Genomic DNA, 19,514 nt, shown 5'->3' with positions numbered 1-19,514 from the left:
GGGTCGCGCCATGGCCGCGTCTCCGCACAGAGCCTCGGAGTTGGGGGAGTGGGAAAACCCGGTGTTTTCGTCAGGAAAAGTCTGTAATAACGCACCTGTTAAAGAAAGCAGCTCAGTAGGTGCCAGCGTGGTGGGGAAGCGCCGCCAAGACAAAAAAGAATGCCGTGCATAGAGAAGAGTTCATGAAGGCATCCCCCTCGGCTCGTGGGCATCCTTCTCCCTGTGCTGTACATGTGGGAATATGTGGGAATACAGATGCGGGGTTCAGTAAACTCCATGGCAAAACTGCCCATTCAGTTGCTTTGAAATTATCAAATCATCATTTTCTAACCCCCCTGTGATAAATCTGCTGATGGGATTTTTACAGCCACCAAATCTTTGGCCAGGGCTGTTGTTCCTGTGTCCTGTGCGGAGCTGCACCGTCACCAGTTCCACACAGAACAAAAGAGCTACCGGCACCCTCCTCAGGGTGCTCTTGGAGCAAGGGCTGCCTGCGCACAGGGCCCCGCAGCGTGCCTCTGCCTCTGCCTCCATGGCCGTGGGGCAGGAGCGGAGGCATTTTCCCAGTAGACAGCAGTTTTCAGCCTCCCTCTTTGCAAAGCAGACTCATGACAAAGGCAACAGAGCTGCTTCTTGGGCCTGTCAGTTGTAAGAGATGCCTCAAGATGAAGCTACGTGCAAGTTGTCTTGTTTAAGGGACCACTGCGCCATGCAGTGATTTACCCCCGCTGCTCTCTTCCGTGGCTGCCATGAGAATGGTACATGTCTCTCAGTTGGTGCTTTCATCTGGTGGTTTGGAATGGAGGTAATCACTTGTCCTCATACTGAGAATAACCTGCAGCAGCAGACAAAGATACTGGCTTCAGAGATAGACCCAAATCTATACAATACTATTTAATCTTCTTAGGGACTGCAGGTACTAAACTGGATTGGCTATTCCTCCAGTAAGATGTCCTTCACACCTGACCCTCCCTTGTGTTAGGACTCCATCAGCAGAGGCTTCGTGAAAATGGGATCATTTTCGTCTGCCTCTCTCTTCAACAGCAACTCCCACCTGGCTGTAAAGTGTCAAAGAAGCTTCCAGCACTTCGCTTGACCTTTGGTACTCCTCTTCCTCTTGGACAGCATCTTCAGGAGGTAAGCTGTGGAGGTGCATTCCAGATCTCTTGTGATTGAGACAGTCCAACCAGTGAGTAAGGAGCTGGTCAGGAGCTGACCCGTAATAGAACTGCTAAATTTACAAGACTAGAGGAATTGTGAAAGGCTGGAGAGCTCTTACAATCAATCCCAGCTTTGGATAAGATTCTGCTTGCAAAAAGACTTTTAAGCAGATAATTTTGGAGAGAAGTAGAAACAGTGTTTAAATAAGAGTTTGTGCATATGTCTTCTGTTCTCTGTGCCATTCTTTTTATATTAATCTTTGTTAGCAAATTAGCCTTCCTAATAACATGCAATTTCTAGACACATTATTCAGTTCTGCCATATGCATGTTTACTTTCTTTTTACATATGAAAAGCAAAGTTCATATCATCCATTTATCTAGGTACTCCCATGACCCTTTATTACTGTTGCCTTAGTGATCCTCCCAACTATATAGAAGAAGATAATAACGCCTGTCTTGCAAGAAATTTAGGCTGATTACTTCACTGGGTGTTATGCAAGAGGGTAAGTGTGTGCTAACTTGTATGAAGAGCTTATCTGAGAATGGCTTACAAGACTGATTCACATCCAGCTCGAGAATAATGTAATGTTCCCACTCAGGGGAAAAAATAATCCACAAAGAGTGATGTTCTAAGGTAAAACATTCAAGGGTAAATTCTGTCCAGCCCCAGATCACTGTCTTTATACTGTCACAGCTGCAGGCTCTGTCACTCTGGCATTTACAATTTCTCTCCCTTTGTAAATGCTGTTCAAGTAATTATGCAAGATATGCTAATTATCCTCTAATAAAAGGTATGATTACAGTTTCATTTTGCCAGCTCTGATTTCTACAGAAAGGCTTGAAACGATGTAGTCATAGAAACAAATGGATGCTCTGCATCCTCAGTTTCACTAGAACCAAATCTTCCTCATGCTCTTCTCAAACTAAAAGAAAGTAGCTCACCACTGGTTGGCTGTATTCTGTGGGAGTGCAAATCTGGAGAGCCACGGAGCAGCATAGCTGGGAATATCAAGCAGTTTTCATCCTGCTGTTGAGATTACTTATGTGAATAGCTGGTCTGTTAGGTGGGAGGTTTTAACAGCATGATCTTGTCTTCAGAGCATCATCTTTACTAGCACTTCAAAGTAGGTTCCTTGACAGAAGCCTCTCCACCTGCAGAACATTGATCCAATTGTTAATATTACAGAATAACAAGTGAAGTAAAACCACAAAATAGCTCCTGGATGTAGGCATTGAAGTGAAATCAGAATTCAGCTCGGGCTGGACTCAACCAACTCCTCTCTATTAAGCCAAACCTTTGATTATAAATCAGCATAGCCTACAGTCATAAAAAACCAGACTGAAATCTGAATCTAGATCTGCCTCATGTAAGTCCATTTCTTTTTACTGACAAAAGAACAGCAGTCAGTGAAGTAACATTACCAAATGGGGGGAAGTTGCAGTAATTTTTCTTTTTTACACCACATTTTCTTTTGCAGGATTCCACATCTTGTGTCACAGAGTTTCACTCCTGATGCTTAAGATCATCTACAAACTGCAATGGTGGATAGAAGTGCAAACTGCTGATTGATAGAAGTCTTACAGTGGCTTCAGGACACAGCTCTGATTTTTGAACCTTTAGGAAATGCATTTACCAAGGAGGAGGCGGCTACAACGGAACCGAATCTTTTTCTTGCTTGCCATAGTGTTGGTCCTCTCTCTCTACCAGCTCCAGTTCAGCCCCTCTGCTATTCCAGCACCATACTTAGCACCCCAACCCACAGACCCTGTCAAAGTGACCTCTAGAGACATCTCCAGCAATAAGACTGCCGTAACGGGCAATGTCACAGCAGCACCCAAAATAAGGCACTGTATATATGTGGATTCTGAGCCAACTGTGCCCATCACTACATCAGTGGGTACAACACCACAGCAAGACAATGGCAGCGAAAACTACCCAGATGAAAAGCCACCATACGAGTCCAAAGGAGAATATCCCCAGGACCTGTTCAGTGTGGAAGAACGCAGACAAGGGTGGGTTGTACTTCACATCTTTGGCATGATGTATGTATTTGTGGCCTTGGCCATAGTGTGTGATGAGTATTTTGTCCCTGCTTTGGGAGTGATCACAGAGAAGTTGCAGATCTCTGAAGATGTGGCTGGAGCCACCTTCATGGCAGCAGGTGGATCAGCACCAGAACTCTTCACCTCCCTCATTGGTGTCTTCATCTCACACAGCAATGTCGGCATTGGTACCATTGTGGGCTCAGCAGTGTTTAATATCCTCTTTGTCATTGGCACCTGTGCCCTCTTCTCAAGGGAGATACTCCACCTGACATGGTGGCCCTTATTTAGAGACATCTCATTCTACATTGTAGACTTAATGATGCTCATCCTGTTTTTCTTAGACAGTGTCATTGATTGGTGGGAAAGCCTCCTTTTATTGACTGCCTATGCCACATATGTATTCACTATGAAATACAACGTGCACCTAGAACAATGGGTGAAGCAGGAGCTGAGCAAGAAGCTAAATGCTGTGCAGGCAGCAACAGCAGAGCATATACGGAAGGTTGGTGTCCTTATTGTTCAGAGGGCAAGTTGGAAATAATTCGTTCTAGCGTAAACCACAGAGAAACTGCATCTCCTTCACAAAGTGCATATTCAAACAAAACCTCAGAATACAGGTACTGGTCAATAATTATGGTTCTAAAATGAGGGAAATGCAATCTAGATAGTAGAGAGTCTAAGAAATTAGAGAACACCACTGAAAGGGAGTTCTACCCGTGCATTTGCTGAAGATATTGGTTGTCTATATCTCCTGTCAAAGGCATGTGTGAGATTTTGCTTACTGGGTTATTGTAAAGGAGTTTCAAAAAACCACTTCCAGGAACACAGTCTGGGAACAAGATTGGATAATTCTGTATTAAAACAAGGGGAAAAAGGCTTCTGGTAAGAGGCATTGTCCAAGCCTCTTGCAGATAAGAGATGTTGGAGGAAATTCTCTTTGCCCTTTCTCAAGCTAAGTGTGTTGCTGGGATGCTGGTGGTATTGCACACAGCACACAGCTACGTGTGCTCAGAGATGATTCCTTATGCTGCTAGTGCTCACATAGGAGTTTTGTGGCTGTAACTACATGCTCCAGATTCGAGACCGGGGCCCTACCTTGACTTTTGAAGGCAGAGTTGACTCTTTATACAAACACAGTACCTGAAAGCATCCCCGGAGCCAATTGCCCTTTCAGACTAGCAGATCTGGCCAGGACGTGGTCTCCAGAATATCTGGGGCTTTGTCTTCTTGAGTGTGCCTGCCCACTTCTCCCTCCTCTTTCTCTTGGAGGCCACATGGTTTTCAGGACACATGGCTTTGGCTCTTTAAAAAGCAGCATCCATGCAAAGCCATTTGTATTAGCTGTCCCACTTTCTCCCAGACAGTAGCCTGAAGAGCTGTCATTAGGTCCTGAAAAAGCAGGTGAAGCAGTAGTGGTGTTCAATTGCTTTTGTTCTTGCTTGCATACAGAAAAGCACTGGGGCAGTTGCAGATGATGGAGCAGAGAAGCCAGCAGATGGGAGAAGGCTGCAGGTAGGTTCTAAGCAGCTTTACAGGGATCTGAAGTCATTGTATTCTGAAGCCCTCCCCATGTTAGGTTGTGCATAAAGGTGTCAAATTCTGTATCAAGAAACCTGGACCAAAGCCTACTTTGTGGAAAGAATCAGCCATGCTTGGCACAATATCCACAGCTTACTTAAAAGGACACCTGGATGAGTTGTATCCTCTAAGGAGTTTTCGTAAAAATTAAGAGACAGTCAGGCTTTCCAAGTGGATTTGAGTAGCTATTGTCAAATGAGTGCTATTCACTATATGCTTTAAATGAACATGGAGGAATTCAGAGCAATTCTTACCTGATTTCATGGCCAGTTTTCCTCCTGGGCTCCCAAAGCAGAGGTTGATAGGGTCTGTCCTTCCCCATAGCAAACCCTGAAGAGCTCATTCCTCTGCTGCTGGTTAACTTGCTGACCCTTCATCTTCCCCATGGCTGGCCAGCCATTGCATGGAGAGGCCTGATGTAGTGGCTGCAGATGTGTGTAACGTAACAGCTTCCTCGTATGGATGCTTCTTGTTCCTCTATGCACGTAACACACCTGTACTAATCAATGTTCAGTCAAAAGCTCATTAGGACTCTGGTGTTGACTGTAAGAACAGAGCACCAGAGCTTTCCAGGACGCCTGACATGACTGTAGTATTATCTTGTAGCAGTATATAAGGCTACAGTTATTAACAAGGTATAACTAAAAGCACTGCATGCTTTGATTATAATTTATAATAACATTGTATTGAGTCTGTGTGAGCCCAATGCATTTCATAGAATCATAGAACTGTTTAGCTTGGAAAAGACCTTTAAGATCAAGTCCACCACTAAACCATGTCCCTCAGTGCCACATCCACATGTTTTTTAAATCCCTTTTAAAGTGGTGGTGACTCCACCACTTCCCTGGGCAGCCAGGGAAGCCAATGCTTGACAACCCTTTCAGGAAGAAGTTTTTCCTCATATCCAGTCTAAACCTCACCTGGTACAACTTGAAGCCATTTCCTCTTGTCCTATCAGTTGGGAGAAGAGACTGAGAGAGGGTCAGGGTCCTCTGCAGAGCCTTTCACTAAGGACAGGTTGACCTGCTCTCTCGTGTCTCTTGCTGTGAATGGCTGGTACTGACAGCCACCCTGTGAACTTAAATGTAGAAGTTGCCTCTTGGGTTGGGGAGATCAGCCTCCATATAGATGCATCCCCAGGGCAGAAGCAAGCCAACGATGGAGATGTTTTGAGGAAGGAACTGCTATTGACTGCTGCATTGTCCCTTTCCATAGCCTGGATCAGCCTTACAGCGAGGCAGCAGCTCAGCCTCCCTGCACAACACTCAAATGCGCAGCACCATCTTCCAACTCATGATCCACACCCTGGACCCCCTGACAGACGGTGAGTGAATGCTCCACATCCAAGGGACTCAGGTTTGCAGCCCTGAGTGCAGAGCAGTTTAACTGGGAATGAAGCCTTTATATGTCAGGGTGTTGGGCATCAGCAACTCATCCTGAAATGCAGTTCTGAGTATGACAAATAATGTTATGGGGGTGAGCTCTGCCACAGTGGGATGTACCCTTTCTGACTGCATGGTTAGCAAGGACAAACTGCTCACATTTTGACCCTGCCATGCCTACTTTGCCTGTGCCAAACTGATTATTGCTGTGGTGGCAGCTGCTGCTTGAAGGGGCATGAGGGCATGTGAAGCAGTTGCTGTTGTGGGGGTCCCTGCAAGCAGTGACAGTCACTGCAGTCCCTCATCTTCTGCTGTCTCTCTGACAGCAGGGGCAAACTTGAGTTACAGCTTCCTGCATCTCATAGCATGTCACATCTTCCTTCCTCTTCTTAGCTCAGCCCTCACCCCAGCCTTGAAAGAGCAGCATTCAGTGCTGACTGCATTTGTGAGAAAGAGCTGCTCAACCTGTATCAGTCTCATCTACAGTGGGAAAATGAACACAGGGAGAGCTCATTTCCTACACACCTCCCCTGCTGTGCACACAGCCCCTCACAAGGCATAAACCTGCACAAGAGGAAATAGAAGTTAAAAGCCTCAAATCATCATATTGACATCAGTTAAAATCCCAGCTGAGATCTAAAACACACAATGAGCTCCAATTATGATGGTTAAGCCAGTCCATATATGATTTAGACCAGCACTGAACACCTCTAAAAGCTCACCTGCAACACTGTGGTATCATCACTACCACGGTAAACTGTACCCCCAGCACTTTGCAGGCAATGGGCCAAGGGCTGATCAGCTCAGGACTAAGAAATCTTATAAACTGGCCAGGGTGCAGAGAAGCCACATCTCCAGACAGACCCAGGGTCTTTGTATGCAAACTTTTAACGTGCTGCGTTGTATCACCCTTAATCCAAACTCATTGGGGAGGTTCATTTCCCACAAAATGGTGAATCATGTTAAAAAAAAAGCTTGGTTTTTAGATTTTTCTTCCCTAGCTCAGCACATGCCCTGCCCCTTCACTGCCCTACTTGTTCTAAAGAGATTACCCCTTGTCCATTCAAAGAGAGATTGAAGCTAAGCAGATCAACACCTCTCATGTCTATCACAGAGGTTACAAAAAGGACTCTTCAGATCAAAATCCCAGCTGCACAAACTGATGGAAGAACAAAGGAGGCTTGATAAGGACAGAGAGACAGATAAGTGTCTGCTTTGACAGATTTTAGTGAAGGCATCCTTCACGTTACTAACAGCCTAACAAGACCAGAATCATCAGGGTTTGCTCTACTGCCCTTGCCTCTGCTGGGGGTTTCAAGCCTTGCTAAAGGGGCTGTTAATACCACGACTTTTGCATAATGGATAAACGGGGCTGGAGGGGCAGTTTGGATCAGCCAGGCAAACTTTGAGTTAGTCTCTATGCGGCAGCCACTAGATGGGAGTGTGACCATATGCACTTAAGCAAGTCTAATACAACGTGATGCAAAGATGGGCTACAGTCTCTCCAAAACATGTTATTCTTTTACACCCATTACTATAATAACAACATTGAGTTAAGGGCAAAACCTCTGCCCCAGGTACATGCCTGTTCCACTCAACACTGCTAGAACAGAGAGAGCTCCTGATACTACAACAGCACAGCACTCAAAATCAAGGAACCAGAGTCCTGTGTATCTTGTAGAAGATCTTACCTTATCCTGATAAATTCATACCTAAAGAAAAGGGAGTCTGTAGAAAAGGAATCAGTTATGAATAGACCGAGAAAACAAAATGCTTTGAGGATCTTGGCCAAAAAAAATGATGCGACTTGCCCAGGATGACTCTGAAAGGGATGTGAACCCACCAAGGCATATGAGGGCTGCAAGCTCAGCCTTTGTGTCAAAAGCACTGAGCACCAACAAAGTCCTTCTCTTTGCAGCATGTGCAGCACTGTCAGAAATGCTGACACATTTCTGTAATTAGGTTGCAACACAAAAGATGATCCCAAATCAAGTGATCTTTCCCCAAGGGTCCTTGTTCCTTCTTGGCAGTACCCATAGCATCAGCACTTAGAGGCTGTGGCAAAGAACGCTCTACAAAAGGAAAAGGTTGCCAATTATTGCTCAGCAGTTCCTGACTTATCCTACTGAAATTAGGTTCTTTGTAGGGTTTCCTTCTCTCTGCTGCAGTTGTATTTTATTTGGGCAGCAGAGAAACCATTTCAAGGCAGCAAAGGTGCAAAATGTGGAAAACCAACCAGCACTGAGCCTGCACAACCAGCTTCCAGAGGCAGGGGTTTAGAAACACCAAAGTCTGACTACAAAGTTCATTTCACTGTCCCTAATGCAACAGTCCTTGTGTGGAGAAAAATGTTCTTGTTTGAAGAGTGGATTAAGATCAGAGTGTTTGATTTTTTTCTATGAGGAAGGGATCATGATTTCAGCCTCTGTCTACAGGGGACGAGGGGCTTTACTTTAGCAGTTCTAACATTTACGTTGCACCCTGAATTATAATTTTTGAGAAGCTTTTATTTTCAAAGTGCCTTTTTTAATTTTTTAAATGAGAAATTTCTGGTAACTTTGGGGTTTTCTGCACTCTCTCTGGAAGAGTGTAGAGGCAGAGCATGAGATCTTCTCAAGATCTTCCAGTTAGACACCAGAGGGAACTGCTGGGCAACTAAAGGGAGGAAGGATTTTTGAAAGACTGAGGAGCCCTCTCATTTCTGAAGCTCCAGTCTTACTCTTGAGTTGTTCTTTAAACTCTAGTCATACAGGGAAAAGACGGAAGCCTAATTTTACTTCTGAATGAAGAAGGTGGCTCCAGCATCAGGAATTCAGAGCTGTCCACTCTCAGCATACCCCAGTTCACAAGCTGTTCTGGAAATCAGACCAGAAGAGAGCAGCAGGCAGTGGTGCAGGCTAGCATGGAGCTAGGGAACTGAGGGCAGCTACAGTTTCTCCTTGCTTCATTAGCATTCAATCTCTTGTTTTAAGAGACTCATGATATAAATGGGCAAAAGGAATCATGACATATTTTTTTATACTTCCACTTTTAAACAGCAGAATCTCCAAATCCCCCAGATTCATGTCAAATTTTAAAGGTTCCTGCTGTTCATGTTGTAAGTTAGTGCTGTAAGATTCAATAGTAGAGCTAAAGAATAAAACAAACATAAGAGCCATACTCAAGGTATGGCTCAGCTGCCACCTTCAGACCAGCCTGGATGCTATCAATCCATAGGACAGGAATCTTCCTGAAGAGCATTTCAAGGCCCTGGACACAGACACCTCCAGTCTAATGGGCTCACCAGCAGTGACTGCCCTGGGGACTGCACCCCTGGGTGAGGACTGAGCCCATGGAACAGCAGAGCCCCAGCTGCCCTGCTCAGCTAATCCCCAGCACTAGCAAGGACTGAGTTGACAGATCTCCTTCCTCCCAGTGCTGACCTGCAGATCTGGCCAGTTTATAGCCAGCAATTCCTCCAGTCTCAGCCCATCCTGCATAAGTTGTGTGTCAGAGGAATTGACACCTTTTTAAGTCAGGCTGATCTCATGAGAACTGGATAGTGGCCTGGACCTAATCTGTTTATCCTGACAGAGATGCTCAAAGGCTCTGCTCGGGTCGGTGCTCACAGCCTGCAGCCTAGGTGAGGGCAGCAAGCCAGGAGCTGGAATCTATTTAAGCTCTTTCAGCCTGAGCCTGACCGCCCTGACCCTGCTGACGGAAGCTTTTGTAACAGCTTCTGGGAAAAGCTGAACTGAAAGATGCATTGCCCAGTGGTTAGAGGAGACTGGGAGCAAAAGGTCACCTCTTCATTGCCCTGCACCGATGGATATGCTTGTGCTTAGCATCAGTAGAGGGGAAACAAAGCAAAGTGCTTTACATCCCCTCTGGTAGGCTTCAGTATTGGCAAGGAGTTTGGAAGAATCTAGGCTTTTTAGTCACAACCAGCCTTTCAAAGAAGAGCTCATAGAATCATAGAATCTCAGTTTGGAAGGGACGTCAAGGATCATCTGTTCCAACCTTTCTAGGCAAAGCATGACCTAGACTAGATGTCCCAGCACTCTGTCCAGCTGAATCTTAGAAGCATCCAGTGCTGGAGAATCCAGAGCATGGTCAGCAGTACAGTAGATTAAACCAGTGTGGAAGTTAATTTACAGCCCAAGCATTTACAGCCCAAGACAAGCATGGCACAGCCTATTTCTTGTGGCTACTGTCTGTGCAAAACCTGTGACCCTCTGCTTAGTCATTGGGTAGGGCAGCTCAGAGGATACAGATGAGAGCAAAATGAAGCTTTTCCTTGAGCCAACAACTTGCTCATGTTCAATAGCAGTAGGAGTTACGATATTTGAGCACAATACCTAGCTATGGAAACACACAATAATAAAGCAGCTCAGCTGAGCAGAGCATGGTTTACAGTGGGACAAGTCCTTAGTAGTCCCAAAAATACAGTACTAGACACTGCACTGGTGAAGATCATCTCTTGGGTAGTCTGGGCCATGTTGAACCTGGACACCAGGAATTTAGATCAACTCCAGCAGAGGAGACATTCATGTTTCCTTAGAGAAATCAATCATTTTCCACATAATTGGAACATAAAAGGTTTTTATCTTTCCTTACCATCAGGTCACCAGGCTGCAAGAGCCTAGTAAAGCCTCTTCAGCAGCCATATGACAGAAGGAAGGTGTCATCTTCAGCTTGTATATAATCTACCCTGAAAAAAAAAAACAACAGTCTTTTGGGAACAAAAAGATACTGCACTGAAACTCCTCCTCTGTTCTTCCTACATTTGCTTCTTACGAAGTAGAGATATCCCCTGGAAAGGATTTCTCTTCCCTCTAGATTATCTTTTAAATTAGAAAGTATTAGTTACACGTCAAATTGCTGACATAATTGCCATAGTACTAAGCATTTAAATATAACAGCTATCATCAACTAGCAGCAGCCAAACTAGGGCCACAGCCAGAACAACTCACAAGTCAGTGCTGACTGCAATCCATGCAAGAGGAAAGGGGAGAGAGAGAGAGAGTGTGTGTGTGTGTGTGTGTGTGTGTGTGTGTGTGTGTTGGGGGAGACAGGTAAAGGGGGCTTTGCATAGCTGGCAGCTGCTGATGAATGCATCTTTCTCATCCACAGCAAAATTTAAAGACAGGGTTGACATCCTGAGCAATATAGCCAAGGCCAAAGTAGGAGAAGGATCAAAACCAGAAGGTGAGTGCCAGAAGAGTTAGTGCTGTTTGCTCTGTTTTCTGCTGCAATCCCCCACCTTCCCAGCACTTGGCACCCAAGGGCTGGCAAAGAAACACAATGGCCTAACACAAATCTTCTGTTATTACTGGTCACAGATGGCTGCTATAATAATGCAGCAGAAATCAATCGATGTGCGCTAACAGTGGGCAATAAAAGCCATCCCCATGGGAGTCTAGGAGTGGTGAGGCAGCATCTAAACACATAGTGCTACAAGGATATAATGTAAAGTGCCACCAGAAGGATGGAAGAGGGGAAACCAGGCCATTACAGATAGCAGTTGGGTGCTGCTGATCTTTGGTAGACCCTGCAAATGAGGTTTTTGTTAAACAAAGTACCTTCATTTTACCTTGGAAGTTTGGCACACTTGCAGAAGAGCATGGAAGAGTGCTCCAAGGAGAAAAGCCAGGCTCACTCTCCAGCCTGTCCACATCTTTTTTGTATAGCAGGCACCAAAACTGAACCCAGAATTCCAGGTGTGGCCTGACAAGCACAAAGTAGAGTGGGACAATGACATCTTTATCTCTGCTGGTGATGCCCTTGTTGATGTTCCCCACCATCCTGTTGACTCCTATCAAGCTTGTGCCACCAGGACCCCCAGGTCCCTTTCCAGAGAGCTTCTCCCCACCCAGGTTGATCCCAGCCTGGGCTGCACTCCTGGATTGTGTTTTCCCAGGTGCAAAACCTTACACTTGTTCTTGTTGAAGTTCATAAGGTTCTTGTTAGCCCACTTTTTCAGCTTGTCCAGATCATCCTGCAGGGTGACTCTCCCCAAGCGTCCACTTGGTGTCATCAGCAAACTTCATCAGGGTACACTTGATCCCATCATCCAGATCGCTTAAGAAGACATTGAGCAACTTTGGGCCCAATATGAATCCCTGAGGGACCCTACTTGAGAAAGGTCACCAATTTGGAAAGAAGCTATTTACTTACTTATTTCTATATTCCTCTTGGCTACATAGGTTACACAGGAACAGTGCGGAGGACATTGCAGTTATTTCCTTGTATGTGTCAGCACTTTTCTATTTGCGTTTGAATACCTACCAAATGATTAGGGATTAAAGTCTGGCAGCACATAAGAGTCATTTCTCAGAAGCCTTGAAGAGTATCAGTTCCCTGGAGAACACGATGCTTTACTAGAAAATAAAGGGGAAGCAAAGCTTTATATGCTCTCTGGCTTTTAAGGGTGGCTTTAATAAGATCTTCAGGATCCAGAAGGAAACAAGAAACACCAGTTGTAGATCAGATAATTAGCATTTCCCTGGTGTTATGAATGTGCCTCTTACAGCAGGTTCAGATAAGTCATAGAAGCATCAAGGTATCATTCTACAACAGGTGGGCCAGATTCTGCCCAGCTTTTACTAATCACAGTCCACAGTAGACAGAGGGGACAAACAGCAAACCTGAACAATCACACTGGGTTTAACATGAAATGGCACAATGACCACTGGACACTAAGGTGACTGAAACCAGTATTCCTTCTTATCACTCTTAGCAGAAGAGGAAAAGGCAGCACCAAGCAATGTTCAGGTAACTCCCGCCAGTGACTCTGAAGCCGGCAAAGAGAAACAGAAAGCAGATGCACCGCAAGATGCCCAGGTATTGAAATATTACAGGCAGTAAGAGCTCAGTCATAGAATCATAGAATCATAGACCAAATGTCACATGTCCCTCTTCCTTCTTCCCTCTCTAGGGCTTTGGGATAGGACCCAACCCATTTCCCATAACTGACAACTAAAAATAGACTGTATGTAGCAATGAGATATATTAACGTGCTAGCTGAAACATTTCATCTTCCAGACACAAATCAGATCCCAAACATGACACTGACTGAAACCGTTGAGTATCATCTCCTCAAATGACTCTTCTGAGGTCACAAGGGTACTCCAGCATAGGGGAAGATACTAGTAGCTGCCTATCCTGTGTTCACCAGTACACATTTCTGTTTTATTTCCCAAATCCCTCCTTTCAATTGATGTAATTCACCTGTTCTGATGAGGAAAGGCTTCTCAAGGACAGACAGTCCATGCTTCATTTGAATCAAAACCCCATCTAAAAGCTGGTACTAGTTAACAGATACAAGCTGGTTAACATAGTACACAGGCACTGAGATGGGCTATGCCTGGATTTTGTTCACCCTCAGCCATGGTACAGACATGACCTTTACCAAAGCAAGGCCATTGTGAATAAATGCTGTGCAGCTCCTTGTGTGTGTGAAAACATGCTGGCTCTTTCTTCCCCCCATGATCTACAGCCCTCCTCAGAAAGCGACACCTCAGAAGAAAGCAGCTCTGACAGCGATGAAGACAGCTCAGATGATGATGAAAACGAGGAGCCATTATCTCTGGAATGGCCAGAAACTAGGAAAAAACAAGCCATTTACCTTTTCCTCTTTCCCATTGTCTTTCCTCTCTGGAGCACTCTGCCCGACGTTAGAAACCCAGTAAGCATCTATCTTCCTTCTGCTACTGGATTCATTAACTGAGCTATAGATTTCCTCTTGGGAAGAGTCCCCAGTTCTAATTTTCCATGTCTAGAGTCCTTGCATACTTGAAGTGCTGTTAATGCTGCAGGGAGTGGAACAGAAGCCCTGGCTGCAGCACAGCACAACCACAAGACCAGCGACTACTGGTCAGCTAATCAAGCTGACAAATCCAAATACAATTAGAGAGACCAGGGTGCACCTTAAAGCAATTGACTGCAGTGAAGGGCTTCAGGTGAATATTTTCACTGGGGGTTGTGAAATTTTCCTGAAACTTTTCCATGTTCTTCTTTTCAAACTTGATTTTAACAGGACTCCAAAAAATTCTTTGTCATCACGTTTTTTGGATCCATCCTCTGGATTGCTGTATTCTCTTACCTCATGGTGTGGTGGGCTCACCAGGTGAGGGTTTATTTTCTCTCTGTGAACAAGACTATTTCAGAGCAAGTAGACGGAGGGAGAAGGAACAGTATCACTGTGGCATTTTATCTGATGAATTACAGCTGCAGTCATCCATCACCACACTAGAAACTTTGGTTTTTTAAGAACCCAAAAGGGAATTTTCAATTTCATTCTTTTCGCTTTGACAAGGAGTTTTCTTTTTCAAGAGCTTCCAAGGGAATTTGTGCATCAGTGAAAGGAAAAGTGCCATCAAGATTTATCTTAATACTGCCTTTTCATTGATGAATGCTCCTGTGCTGAACATAATTACCCCTCACCTAATTAAAATTCTAGGAAGAGAGAGGTTATGATTCTGGAAGCTGCTAAATGTTCTCAACTCCCAGTGCCTTAACATTCACCTGGTATTCTGGGAAATAAGACTTGCATCTTGTAGAATCAGACCCACCATTTGTACTTAGTGATATATTGCACATTCACAGCACAGTTGACCATGCCATAAATCCAAAGACTGACATTTCCCAAAGCTATTGGATCATACAGAGCTGATGTTAAATTTGGAGAGGGAAAGGTGAAAGACATCCAAAGAGGTGAACTTTGGACAGAAGAGTTGTGCTGTAGCTGACTTGACCTTTCTTAGTCTTGGCAACACTGATCCCATGCCCAGTGCTCCAGAGCAAACTCAAGATCACCATACACTGTGAAATTTAACTTTTTATCCAACAAAGCAGAAAAACATGACCATGTTTAAGGGGATTCAGAATATTTTAGCTCAAATACAGCATAAAGCCTCAAAAGAACAGACAGAGCAATTAAATTCTATGTTCCAAAACTAACAGCCTTACCTAACTCTGTGTTTATTAGGTTGGAGAAACAATTGGGATATCAGAGGAAATTATGGGGTTAACCATACTGGCAGCAGGAACATCCATCCCCGACCTTATCACCAGTGTCATCGTTGCTCGGAAAGGTTTAGGTGACATGGCTGTCTCCAGTTCTGTAGGCAGCAATATCTTTGATATCACTGTTGGGTGAGTATTAATTCAGTGTTGAAAGATACATTTCTTCTGAAATAGAGAACTAGCTGCTTTTAGTCCAAATATGCTCTTAATAACTTTCATGTTAGCTGTAATTAAATGAAGGGCAGCTGGGCAACAAGTTACAGGGGTTTTTAAGCCTAACCCAGCCAGGAAAGAGATTTTTATAACTTAGTCCATCATCTTCTCCTAATTCTGAATCTACGGAAAATGATTGTATTTTTGTCTTGGAAAGACAACAAGTCTTTGGCTAACGTCAAAGATTTACAGACAGGATACTTACCTAGTCACTCAGAGATCCTGTGCAATCAAGGCTCAGTACCTGCGCCTGTATATTTCATCAATAAAGCATCAGGACATCCTTACTATGGCGTGCTGAGACACTCAATTCATAGGTGTTATTTTAAAAACCCTTTTCCATTGCTGGATTGCATTATGATAGCTCAAGTATTATCCAAATGCAGTTCTTGACATGAACAACATCAGTTTTAGATTTATGCTGAGTTCCACTGAATGCAATCATGCATTTTTTTCCTCTAACAGTTTGGGAAAATTGCTTTGTTATGGTGCAGAAAATGAACTGCCTTAAAGCATTTATTTCAATTACTTTTCCTTTACTTGCAGTTTGCCAGTTCCTTGGTTCCTTTACTCTATCTTCAATGGACTCAATCCAGTTGCAGTCAGTAGCAATGGTTTGTTTTGTGCAATTGTTCTCCTTTTTCTCATGCTCCTCTTTGTGATCATCTCAATCGCTGCATGTAAATGGAAAATGAACAAACTGCTGGGGCTCACCATGTTTGCTCTTTACTTTGTGTTTTTGATCATCAGTGTGATGTTAGAAGACAAGATAATATCCTGCCCAGTATCTGTGTGACATTTGGATGCTGCAGAATGTCTGTAAGCACACCTCAAAATCAGAAGGGGTTTAAGGTAGCAACTGTTCTACTGAAAAAAAGCAACAAGAATTATAACAAACTTACTGAAAATAAAGTATCTTTAATATAATAAAAAAGTCCCAAAACCCTCAAGTGATATATCAGCCTCTACTATTTTTCCTTAGGATCGGAAAAGGTCAGATAATGGAATGACCATTATCAAACAACATACAAGTTTAGGCAGTCATGGAAAGGCTGGCATCGATAGATGCATGAAGTTTTCAGTACAGGCAATCCCCTCAAGTTAATGGAGCCAATTTTCAGCACAGAATATTTACTCATTACAGAAGTATTCCCAGGAACACACTCTCAATTACTCCACAAACTGCTCAAACTCTCTGAAATCAATGAGCTTTACTTCTGCAGGAACAGAATCAGACCTCTATAGCTTGCCTTTACAGAACTACTCTGCTTAAAATCATCGTGTGGCCACATATTCTGCATCTCAGAAGCAACTCCCTCAAATCACACGTGAGCAATGAGTACAGCTGTCCCCAAGGTCTGCGCTGCAACTAGTTTGCTATGATTGCCCTACTCAGAGGTAGTTTTCATCCTTTCAGTGAATGCCACTATAAAGCATCTACAGCTGGTACTCTACACATACCTCCAGGAGGGAAATAGGAAGAACATGATGTCCTTCAGAGGAAATGCTTTTTCCTGGCCCTCTTCAGACTGTAGGAAATGCAATATGTAGGTTTTCAAGGAGAAAGCAAAGCAGTAAGAGTTATTTCTGCAAGCAGAACAACATGGGATGAGAGCTGCAAAGCAATCCTGAAAGCTGTCCACATGGCTCCTGTGAAATCTGTACCTGATCTTGCAATGCAATCCCTAAAACTCACTCTAAGTGCCACCAGTAGAGGTGTGATGTCATCGGGATTTACATCTTCCTGTAACAAGATTAAGCGGATCTGGGGTTAGAATACAACCTTACCACTAGCAAAAACTAAATCCAGGAATCAGAAATACTACAACAAGAAGCTGATCTGCTTGAATTTTGTTTTCATCCTGACACTAATCTCTGAAATGCACAGATTATTGTACCCAGCACTAATTCTTGGTGTTAGCACTGTCTTCTACATAACCACTGTGAAAAAATGCCACTGACATCAACTACCAACAAACCACATGGGTTTATTGTTAACAATGCCTCATATGAGTGAAAAATGGAGTTAGGAGTTGCAGACATTTCTGTTGTTCTAATCCATCTAATAAAATGTTAATGAAAATAACCAGAAAGATTTTCAGCTTTTTATTGACTCACTGTAAAACTTCTTTTTTGGATGAGACAGAAAAGAAAACCCCCTTGACATTGTGAACACTGACTTTGCATATTTTAAAGGAACTACAAACCAAAGCAAACATCCAACATACTGGGTTTTGGTAAATAAAATTTAAACATTACATATTTACAAATCTACAACCATTCATTTAAAAAGTGCTGCTTGCAGACTAACAAAGTACCATTTCTAAATCCCAGTGAGATATCATCCAGAAATACCCCTCTCATTACTATTTGCATCTCCCATTTGTTATACAAAGATTTTACATGCAGGAATTTTCTCTTTCTTGGGGTATAAATAATTTAATTCACCAGTGGAATTCTGATTCATCAAATTGTAACTGTACCAACAGCAAACCTTCTCAAAATGGGAAACAGTTAAGCAGTGTCAGAGAAACAGCACAATTCCTATTCACATTTCAGCATTTCATCTCCAATAATTATTCCAGTGGAACCATAAGTAAAGCAAAATATATATTGCACTGCAAATGTAAAACCTTTGTTTCAGGTTGGTTTTGACATAAGCATTATTTAGTACACAAAAGGAGAAAATTCAGTTCATACAAAATTTTAAATTGAAAATATGTCTCAAATATTTTATTTATCCATCTTTGTGGTATTGGAAAATATAGTCAAATTGCTTCTCTAATAAAGGACAGTGAGAGTTGAAAACTGTTTCTACATTGAATTCTCTGATGCTTAAAAATTATCCACCTCAGGACCTACATTTTGAACATTATGACTCAAATGAGGAAAGTTTCCCACTTAATCACTATTCCAACTATATTTCATTATAGTATCTCTAAAGTGGACTGACTTGCCACAGACTTTATAAAACAATTCATTAAGTATAGTGATGTCACTTGATGAATTACTACGTGATACAGTAATTTAAAAGCACACCCAAATAAACATCAGTGTTTCAGGAGTGCCACTCTGAGGATGCAAGGACACAGTGAGATTGTTTGTCTGAAGGATGCATATAGAATCCTTCTCACGGTACAACATATACTCTTCTGATAATACTGGCAGGTCTTGATATTTGAATGAAGTGACAAACTTGTTTGCTTTATAAGTCTGAAGAGAGTTGGAAGTACTTACAACGAAGCTGGGACTAGAATGGAGAAAGTGGGCCACGTATTACAAGTGTTGCAGCTATTCCTGTGTTAGCACACACAGTTGCAGTGTTATGCCCTAGTAAGTGAGAGGTGGTTAGAGACCAGGCTCCATTGCTTCTGCCAGACTCAAGCAGGAGGTGTGAAGCTCACTTCATAGCTCAGTATCTCTAACACACCATGGCAGCTCTGGAAAAAGCACTTGCCCTCCTTCATGGCTTGAAGGTCCTATAAAACAGTGGCTGCCCCAGGCAGTAAATGACAGGGGAAGCAGAACTGCAAAGAGCTTGGAGCACTATCTTACATACAGCACAAACATGTATGAGTTTATATACACAGCAACTACTGTATGCAACTTTTACTTGGTAAATACAGTGTACCTATGGTACAGAGCAGAGCAAACATGCACACTAACAGGTACTTACAACGAATATGTTAAAAAATAACCTGGTGTTTTCCACAATAGTTCCCAAGAATGAAGGGGGGGTATGTATCCACCATGTTTACCATGTACCTGGGTGAAAAAAAAAAAAGCTACATTTCATGCACAAGCGAGGCAGTACAAAAAGGAGCATCACAAATTGTTAAAATAAATTAAATGTGAAAAATGTTGGTAAGTGTAGCATTGCTAGCTCCACCTCAGGGTGGGGGGATACTTTCATAAAGGTCAGCTACATCATTAGCAGCAAATTAGAGAGGAGGTATTACCCCATGAAAGCTGTATCCAACAAGACTGTATCTTGTAATCATCATCAGCACATAGCTGCAGCTCTACCAACTTTAAATCCTTTCTCCTTAGGGCAGCATCCTCTTACTACTTTACAGAGGTCTGGGAGGAGGTTACACAGGGCTTCATAGCAGCATTACTTCCCATTT

General features: G+C 43.3%; 1 protein-coding gene across 1 annotated transcript; it reads left to right on the top strand.

Moving 5' to 3' along the window:
- Positions 1–2,723: 2,723 nt before the first annotated feature.
- LOC104411768 (sodium/potassium/calcium exchanger 1) lies at positions 2,724–16,371 on the top strand. The gene is made up of 9 exons (XM_010022268.1): positions 2,724–3,710; positions 4,658–4,720; positions 6,002–6,110; positions 11,281–11,355; positions 12,887–12,990; positions 13,646–13,834; positions 14,186–14,275; positions 15,137–15,303; positions 15,934–16,371. Exons 1-9 carry the CDS (start codon positions 2,787–2,789, stop codon positions 16,181–16,183), a joined length of 1,971 nt encoding a protein of 656 aa, XP_010020570.1. The 5' UTR covers positions 2,724–2,786; the 3' UTR covers positions 16,184–16,371.
- Positions 16,372–19,514: the final 3,143 nt, after the last annotated feature.

The sequence above is a fragment of the Nestor notabilis genome, unplaced genomic scaffold (genome assembly GCF_000696875.1).
Source record: "Nestor notabilis isolate BGI_N333 unplaced genomic scaffold, ASM69687v1 scaffold10459, whole genome shotgun sequence".
Classification (NCBI taxonomy): Eukaryota; Metazoa; Chordata; class Aves; order Psittaciformes; family Psittacidae; genus Nestor; species Nestor notabilis.
The sequence above is the reverse complement of the archived record's forward strand: the minus strand, read 5'-3'. Positions and strand labels throughout refer to the sequence as shown.

Coding starts and splice junctions, on each gene's coding strand:
- LOC104411768 (XM_010022268.1), top strand. CDS start 2,787: ATGCATTTACCAAGGAGGAGGCGGCTACAACGGAACCGAATCTTTTTC. Junction 3,711..4,657: donor CAGCAGAGCATATACGGAAG/GTTGGTGTCCTT, acceptor GCTTGCATACAG/AAAAGCACTGGGGCAGTTGC. Junction 14,276..15,136: donor TGGTGTGGTGGGCTCACCAG/GTGAGGGTTTAT, acceptor TGTGTTTATTAG/GTTGGAGAAACAATTGGGAT.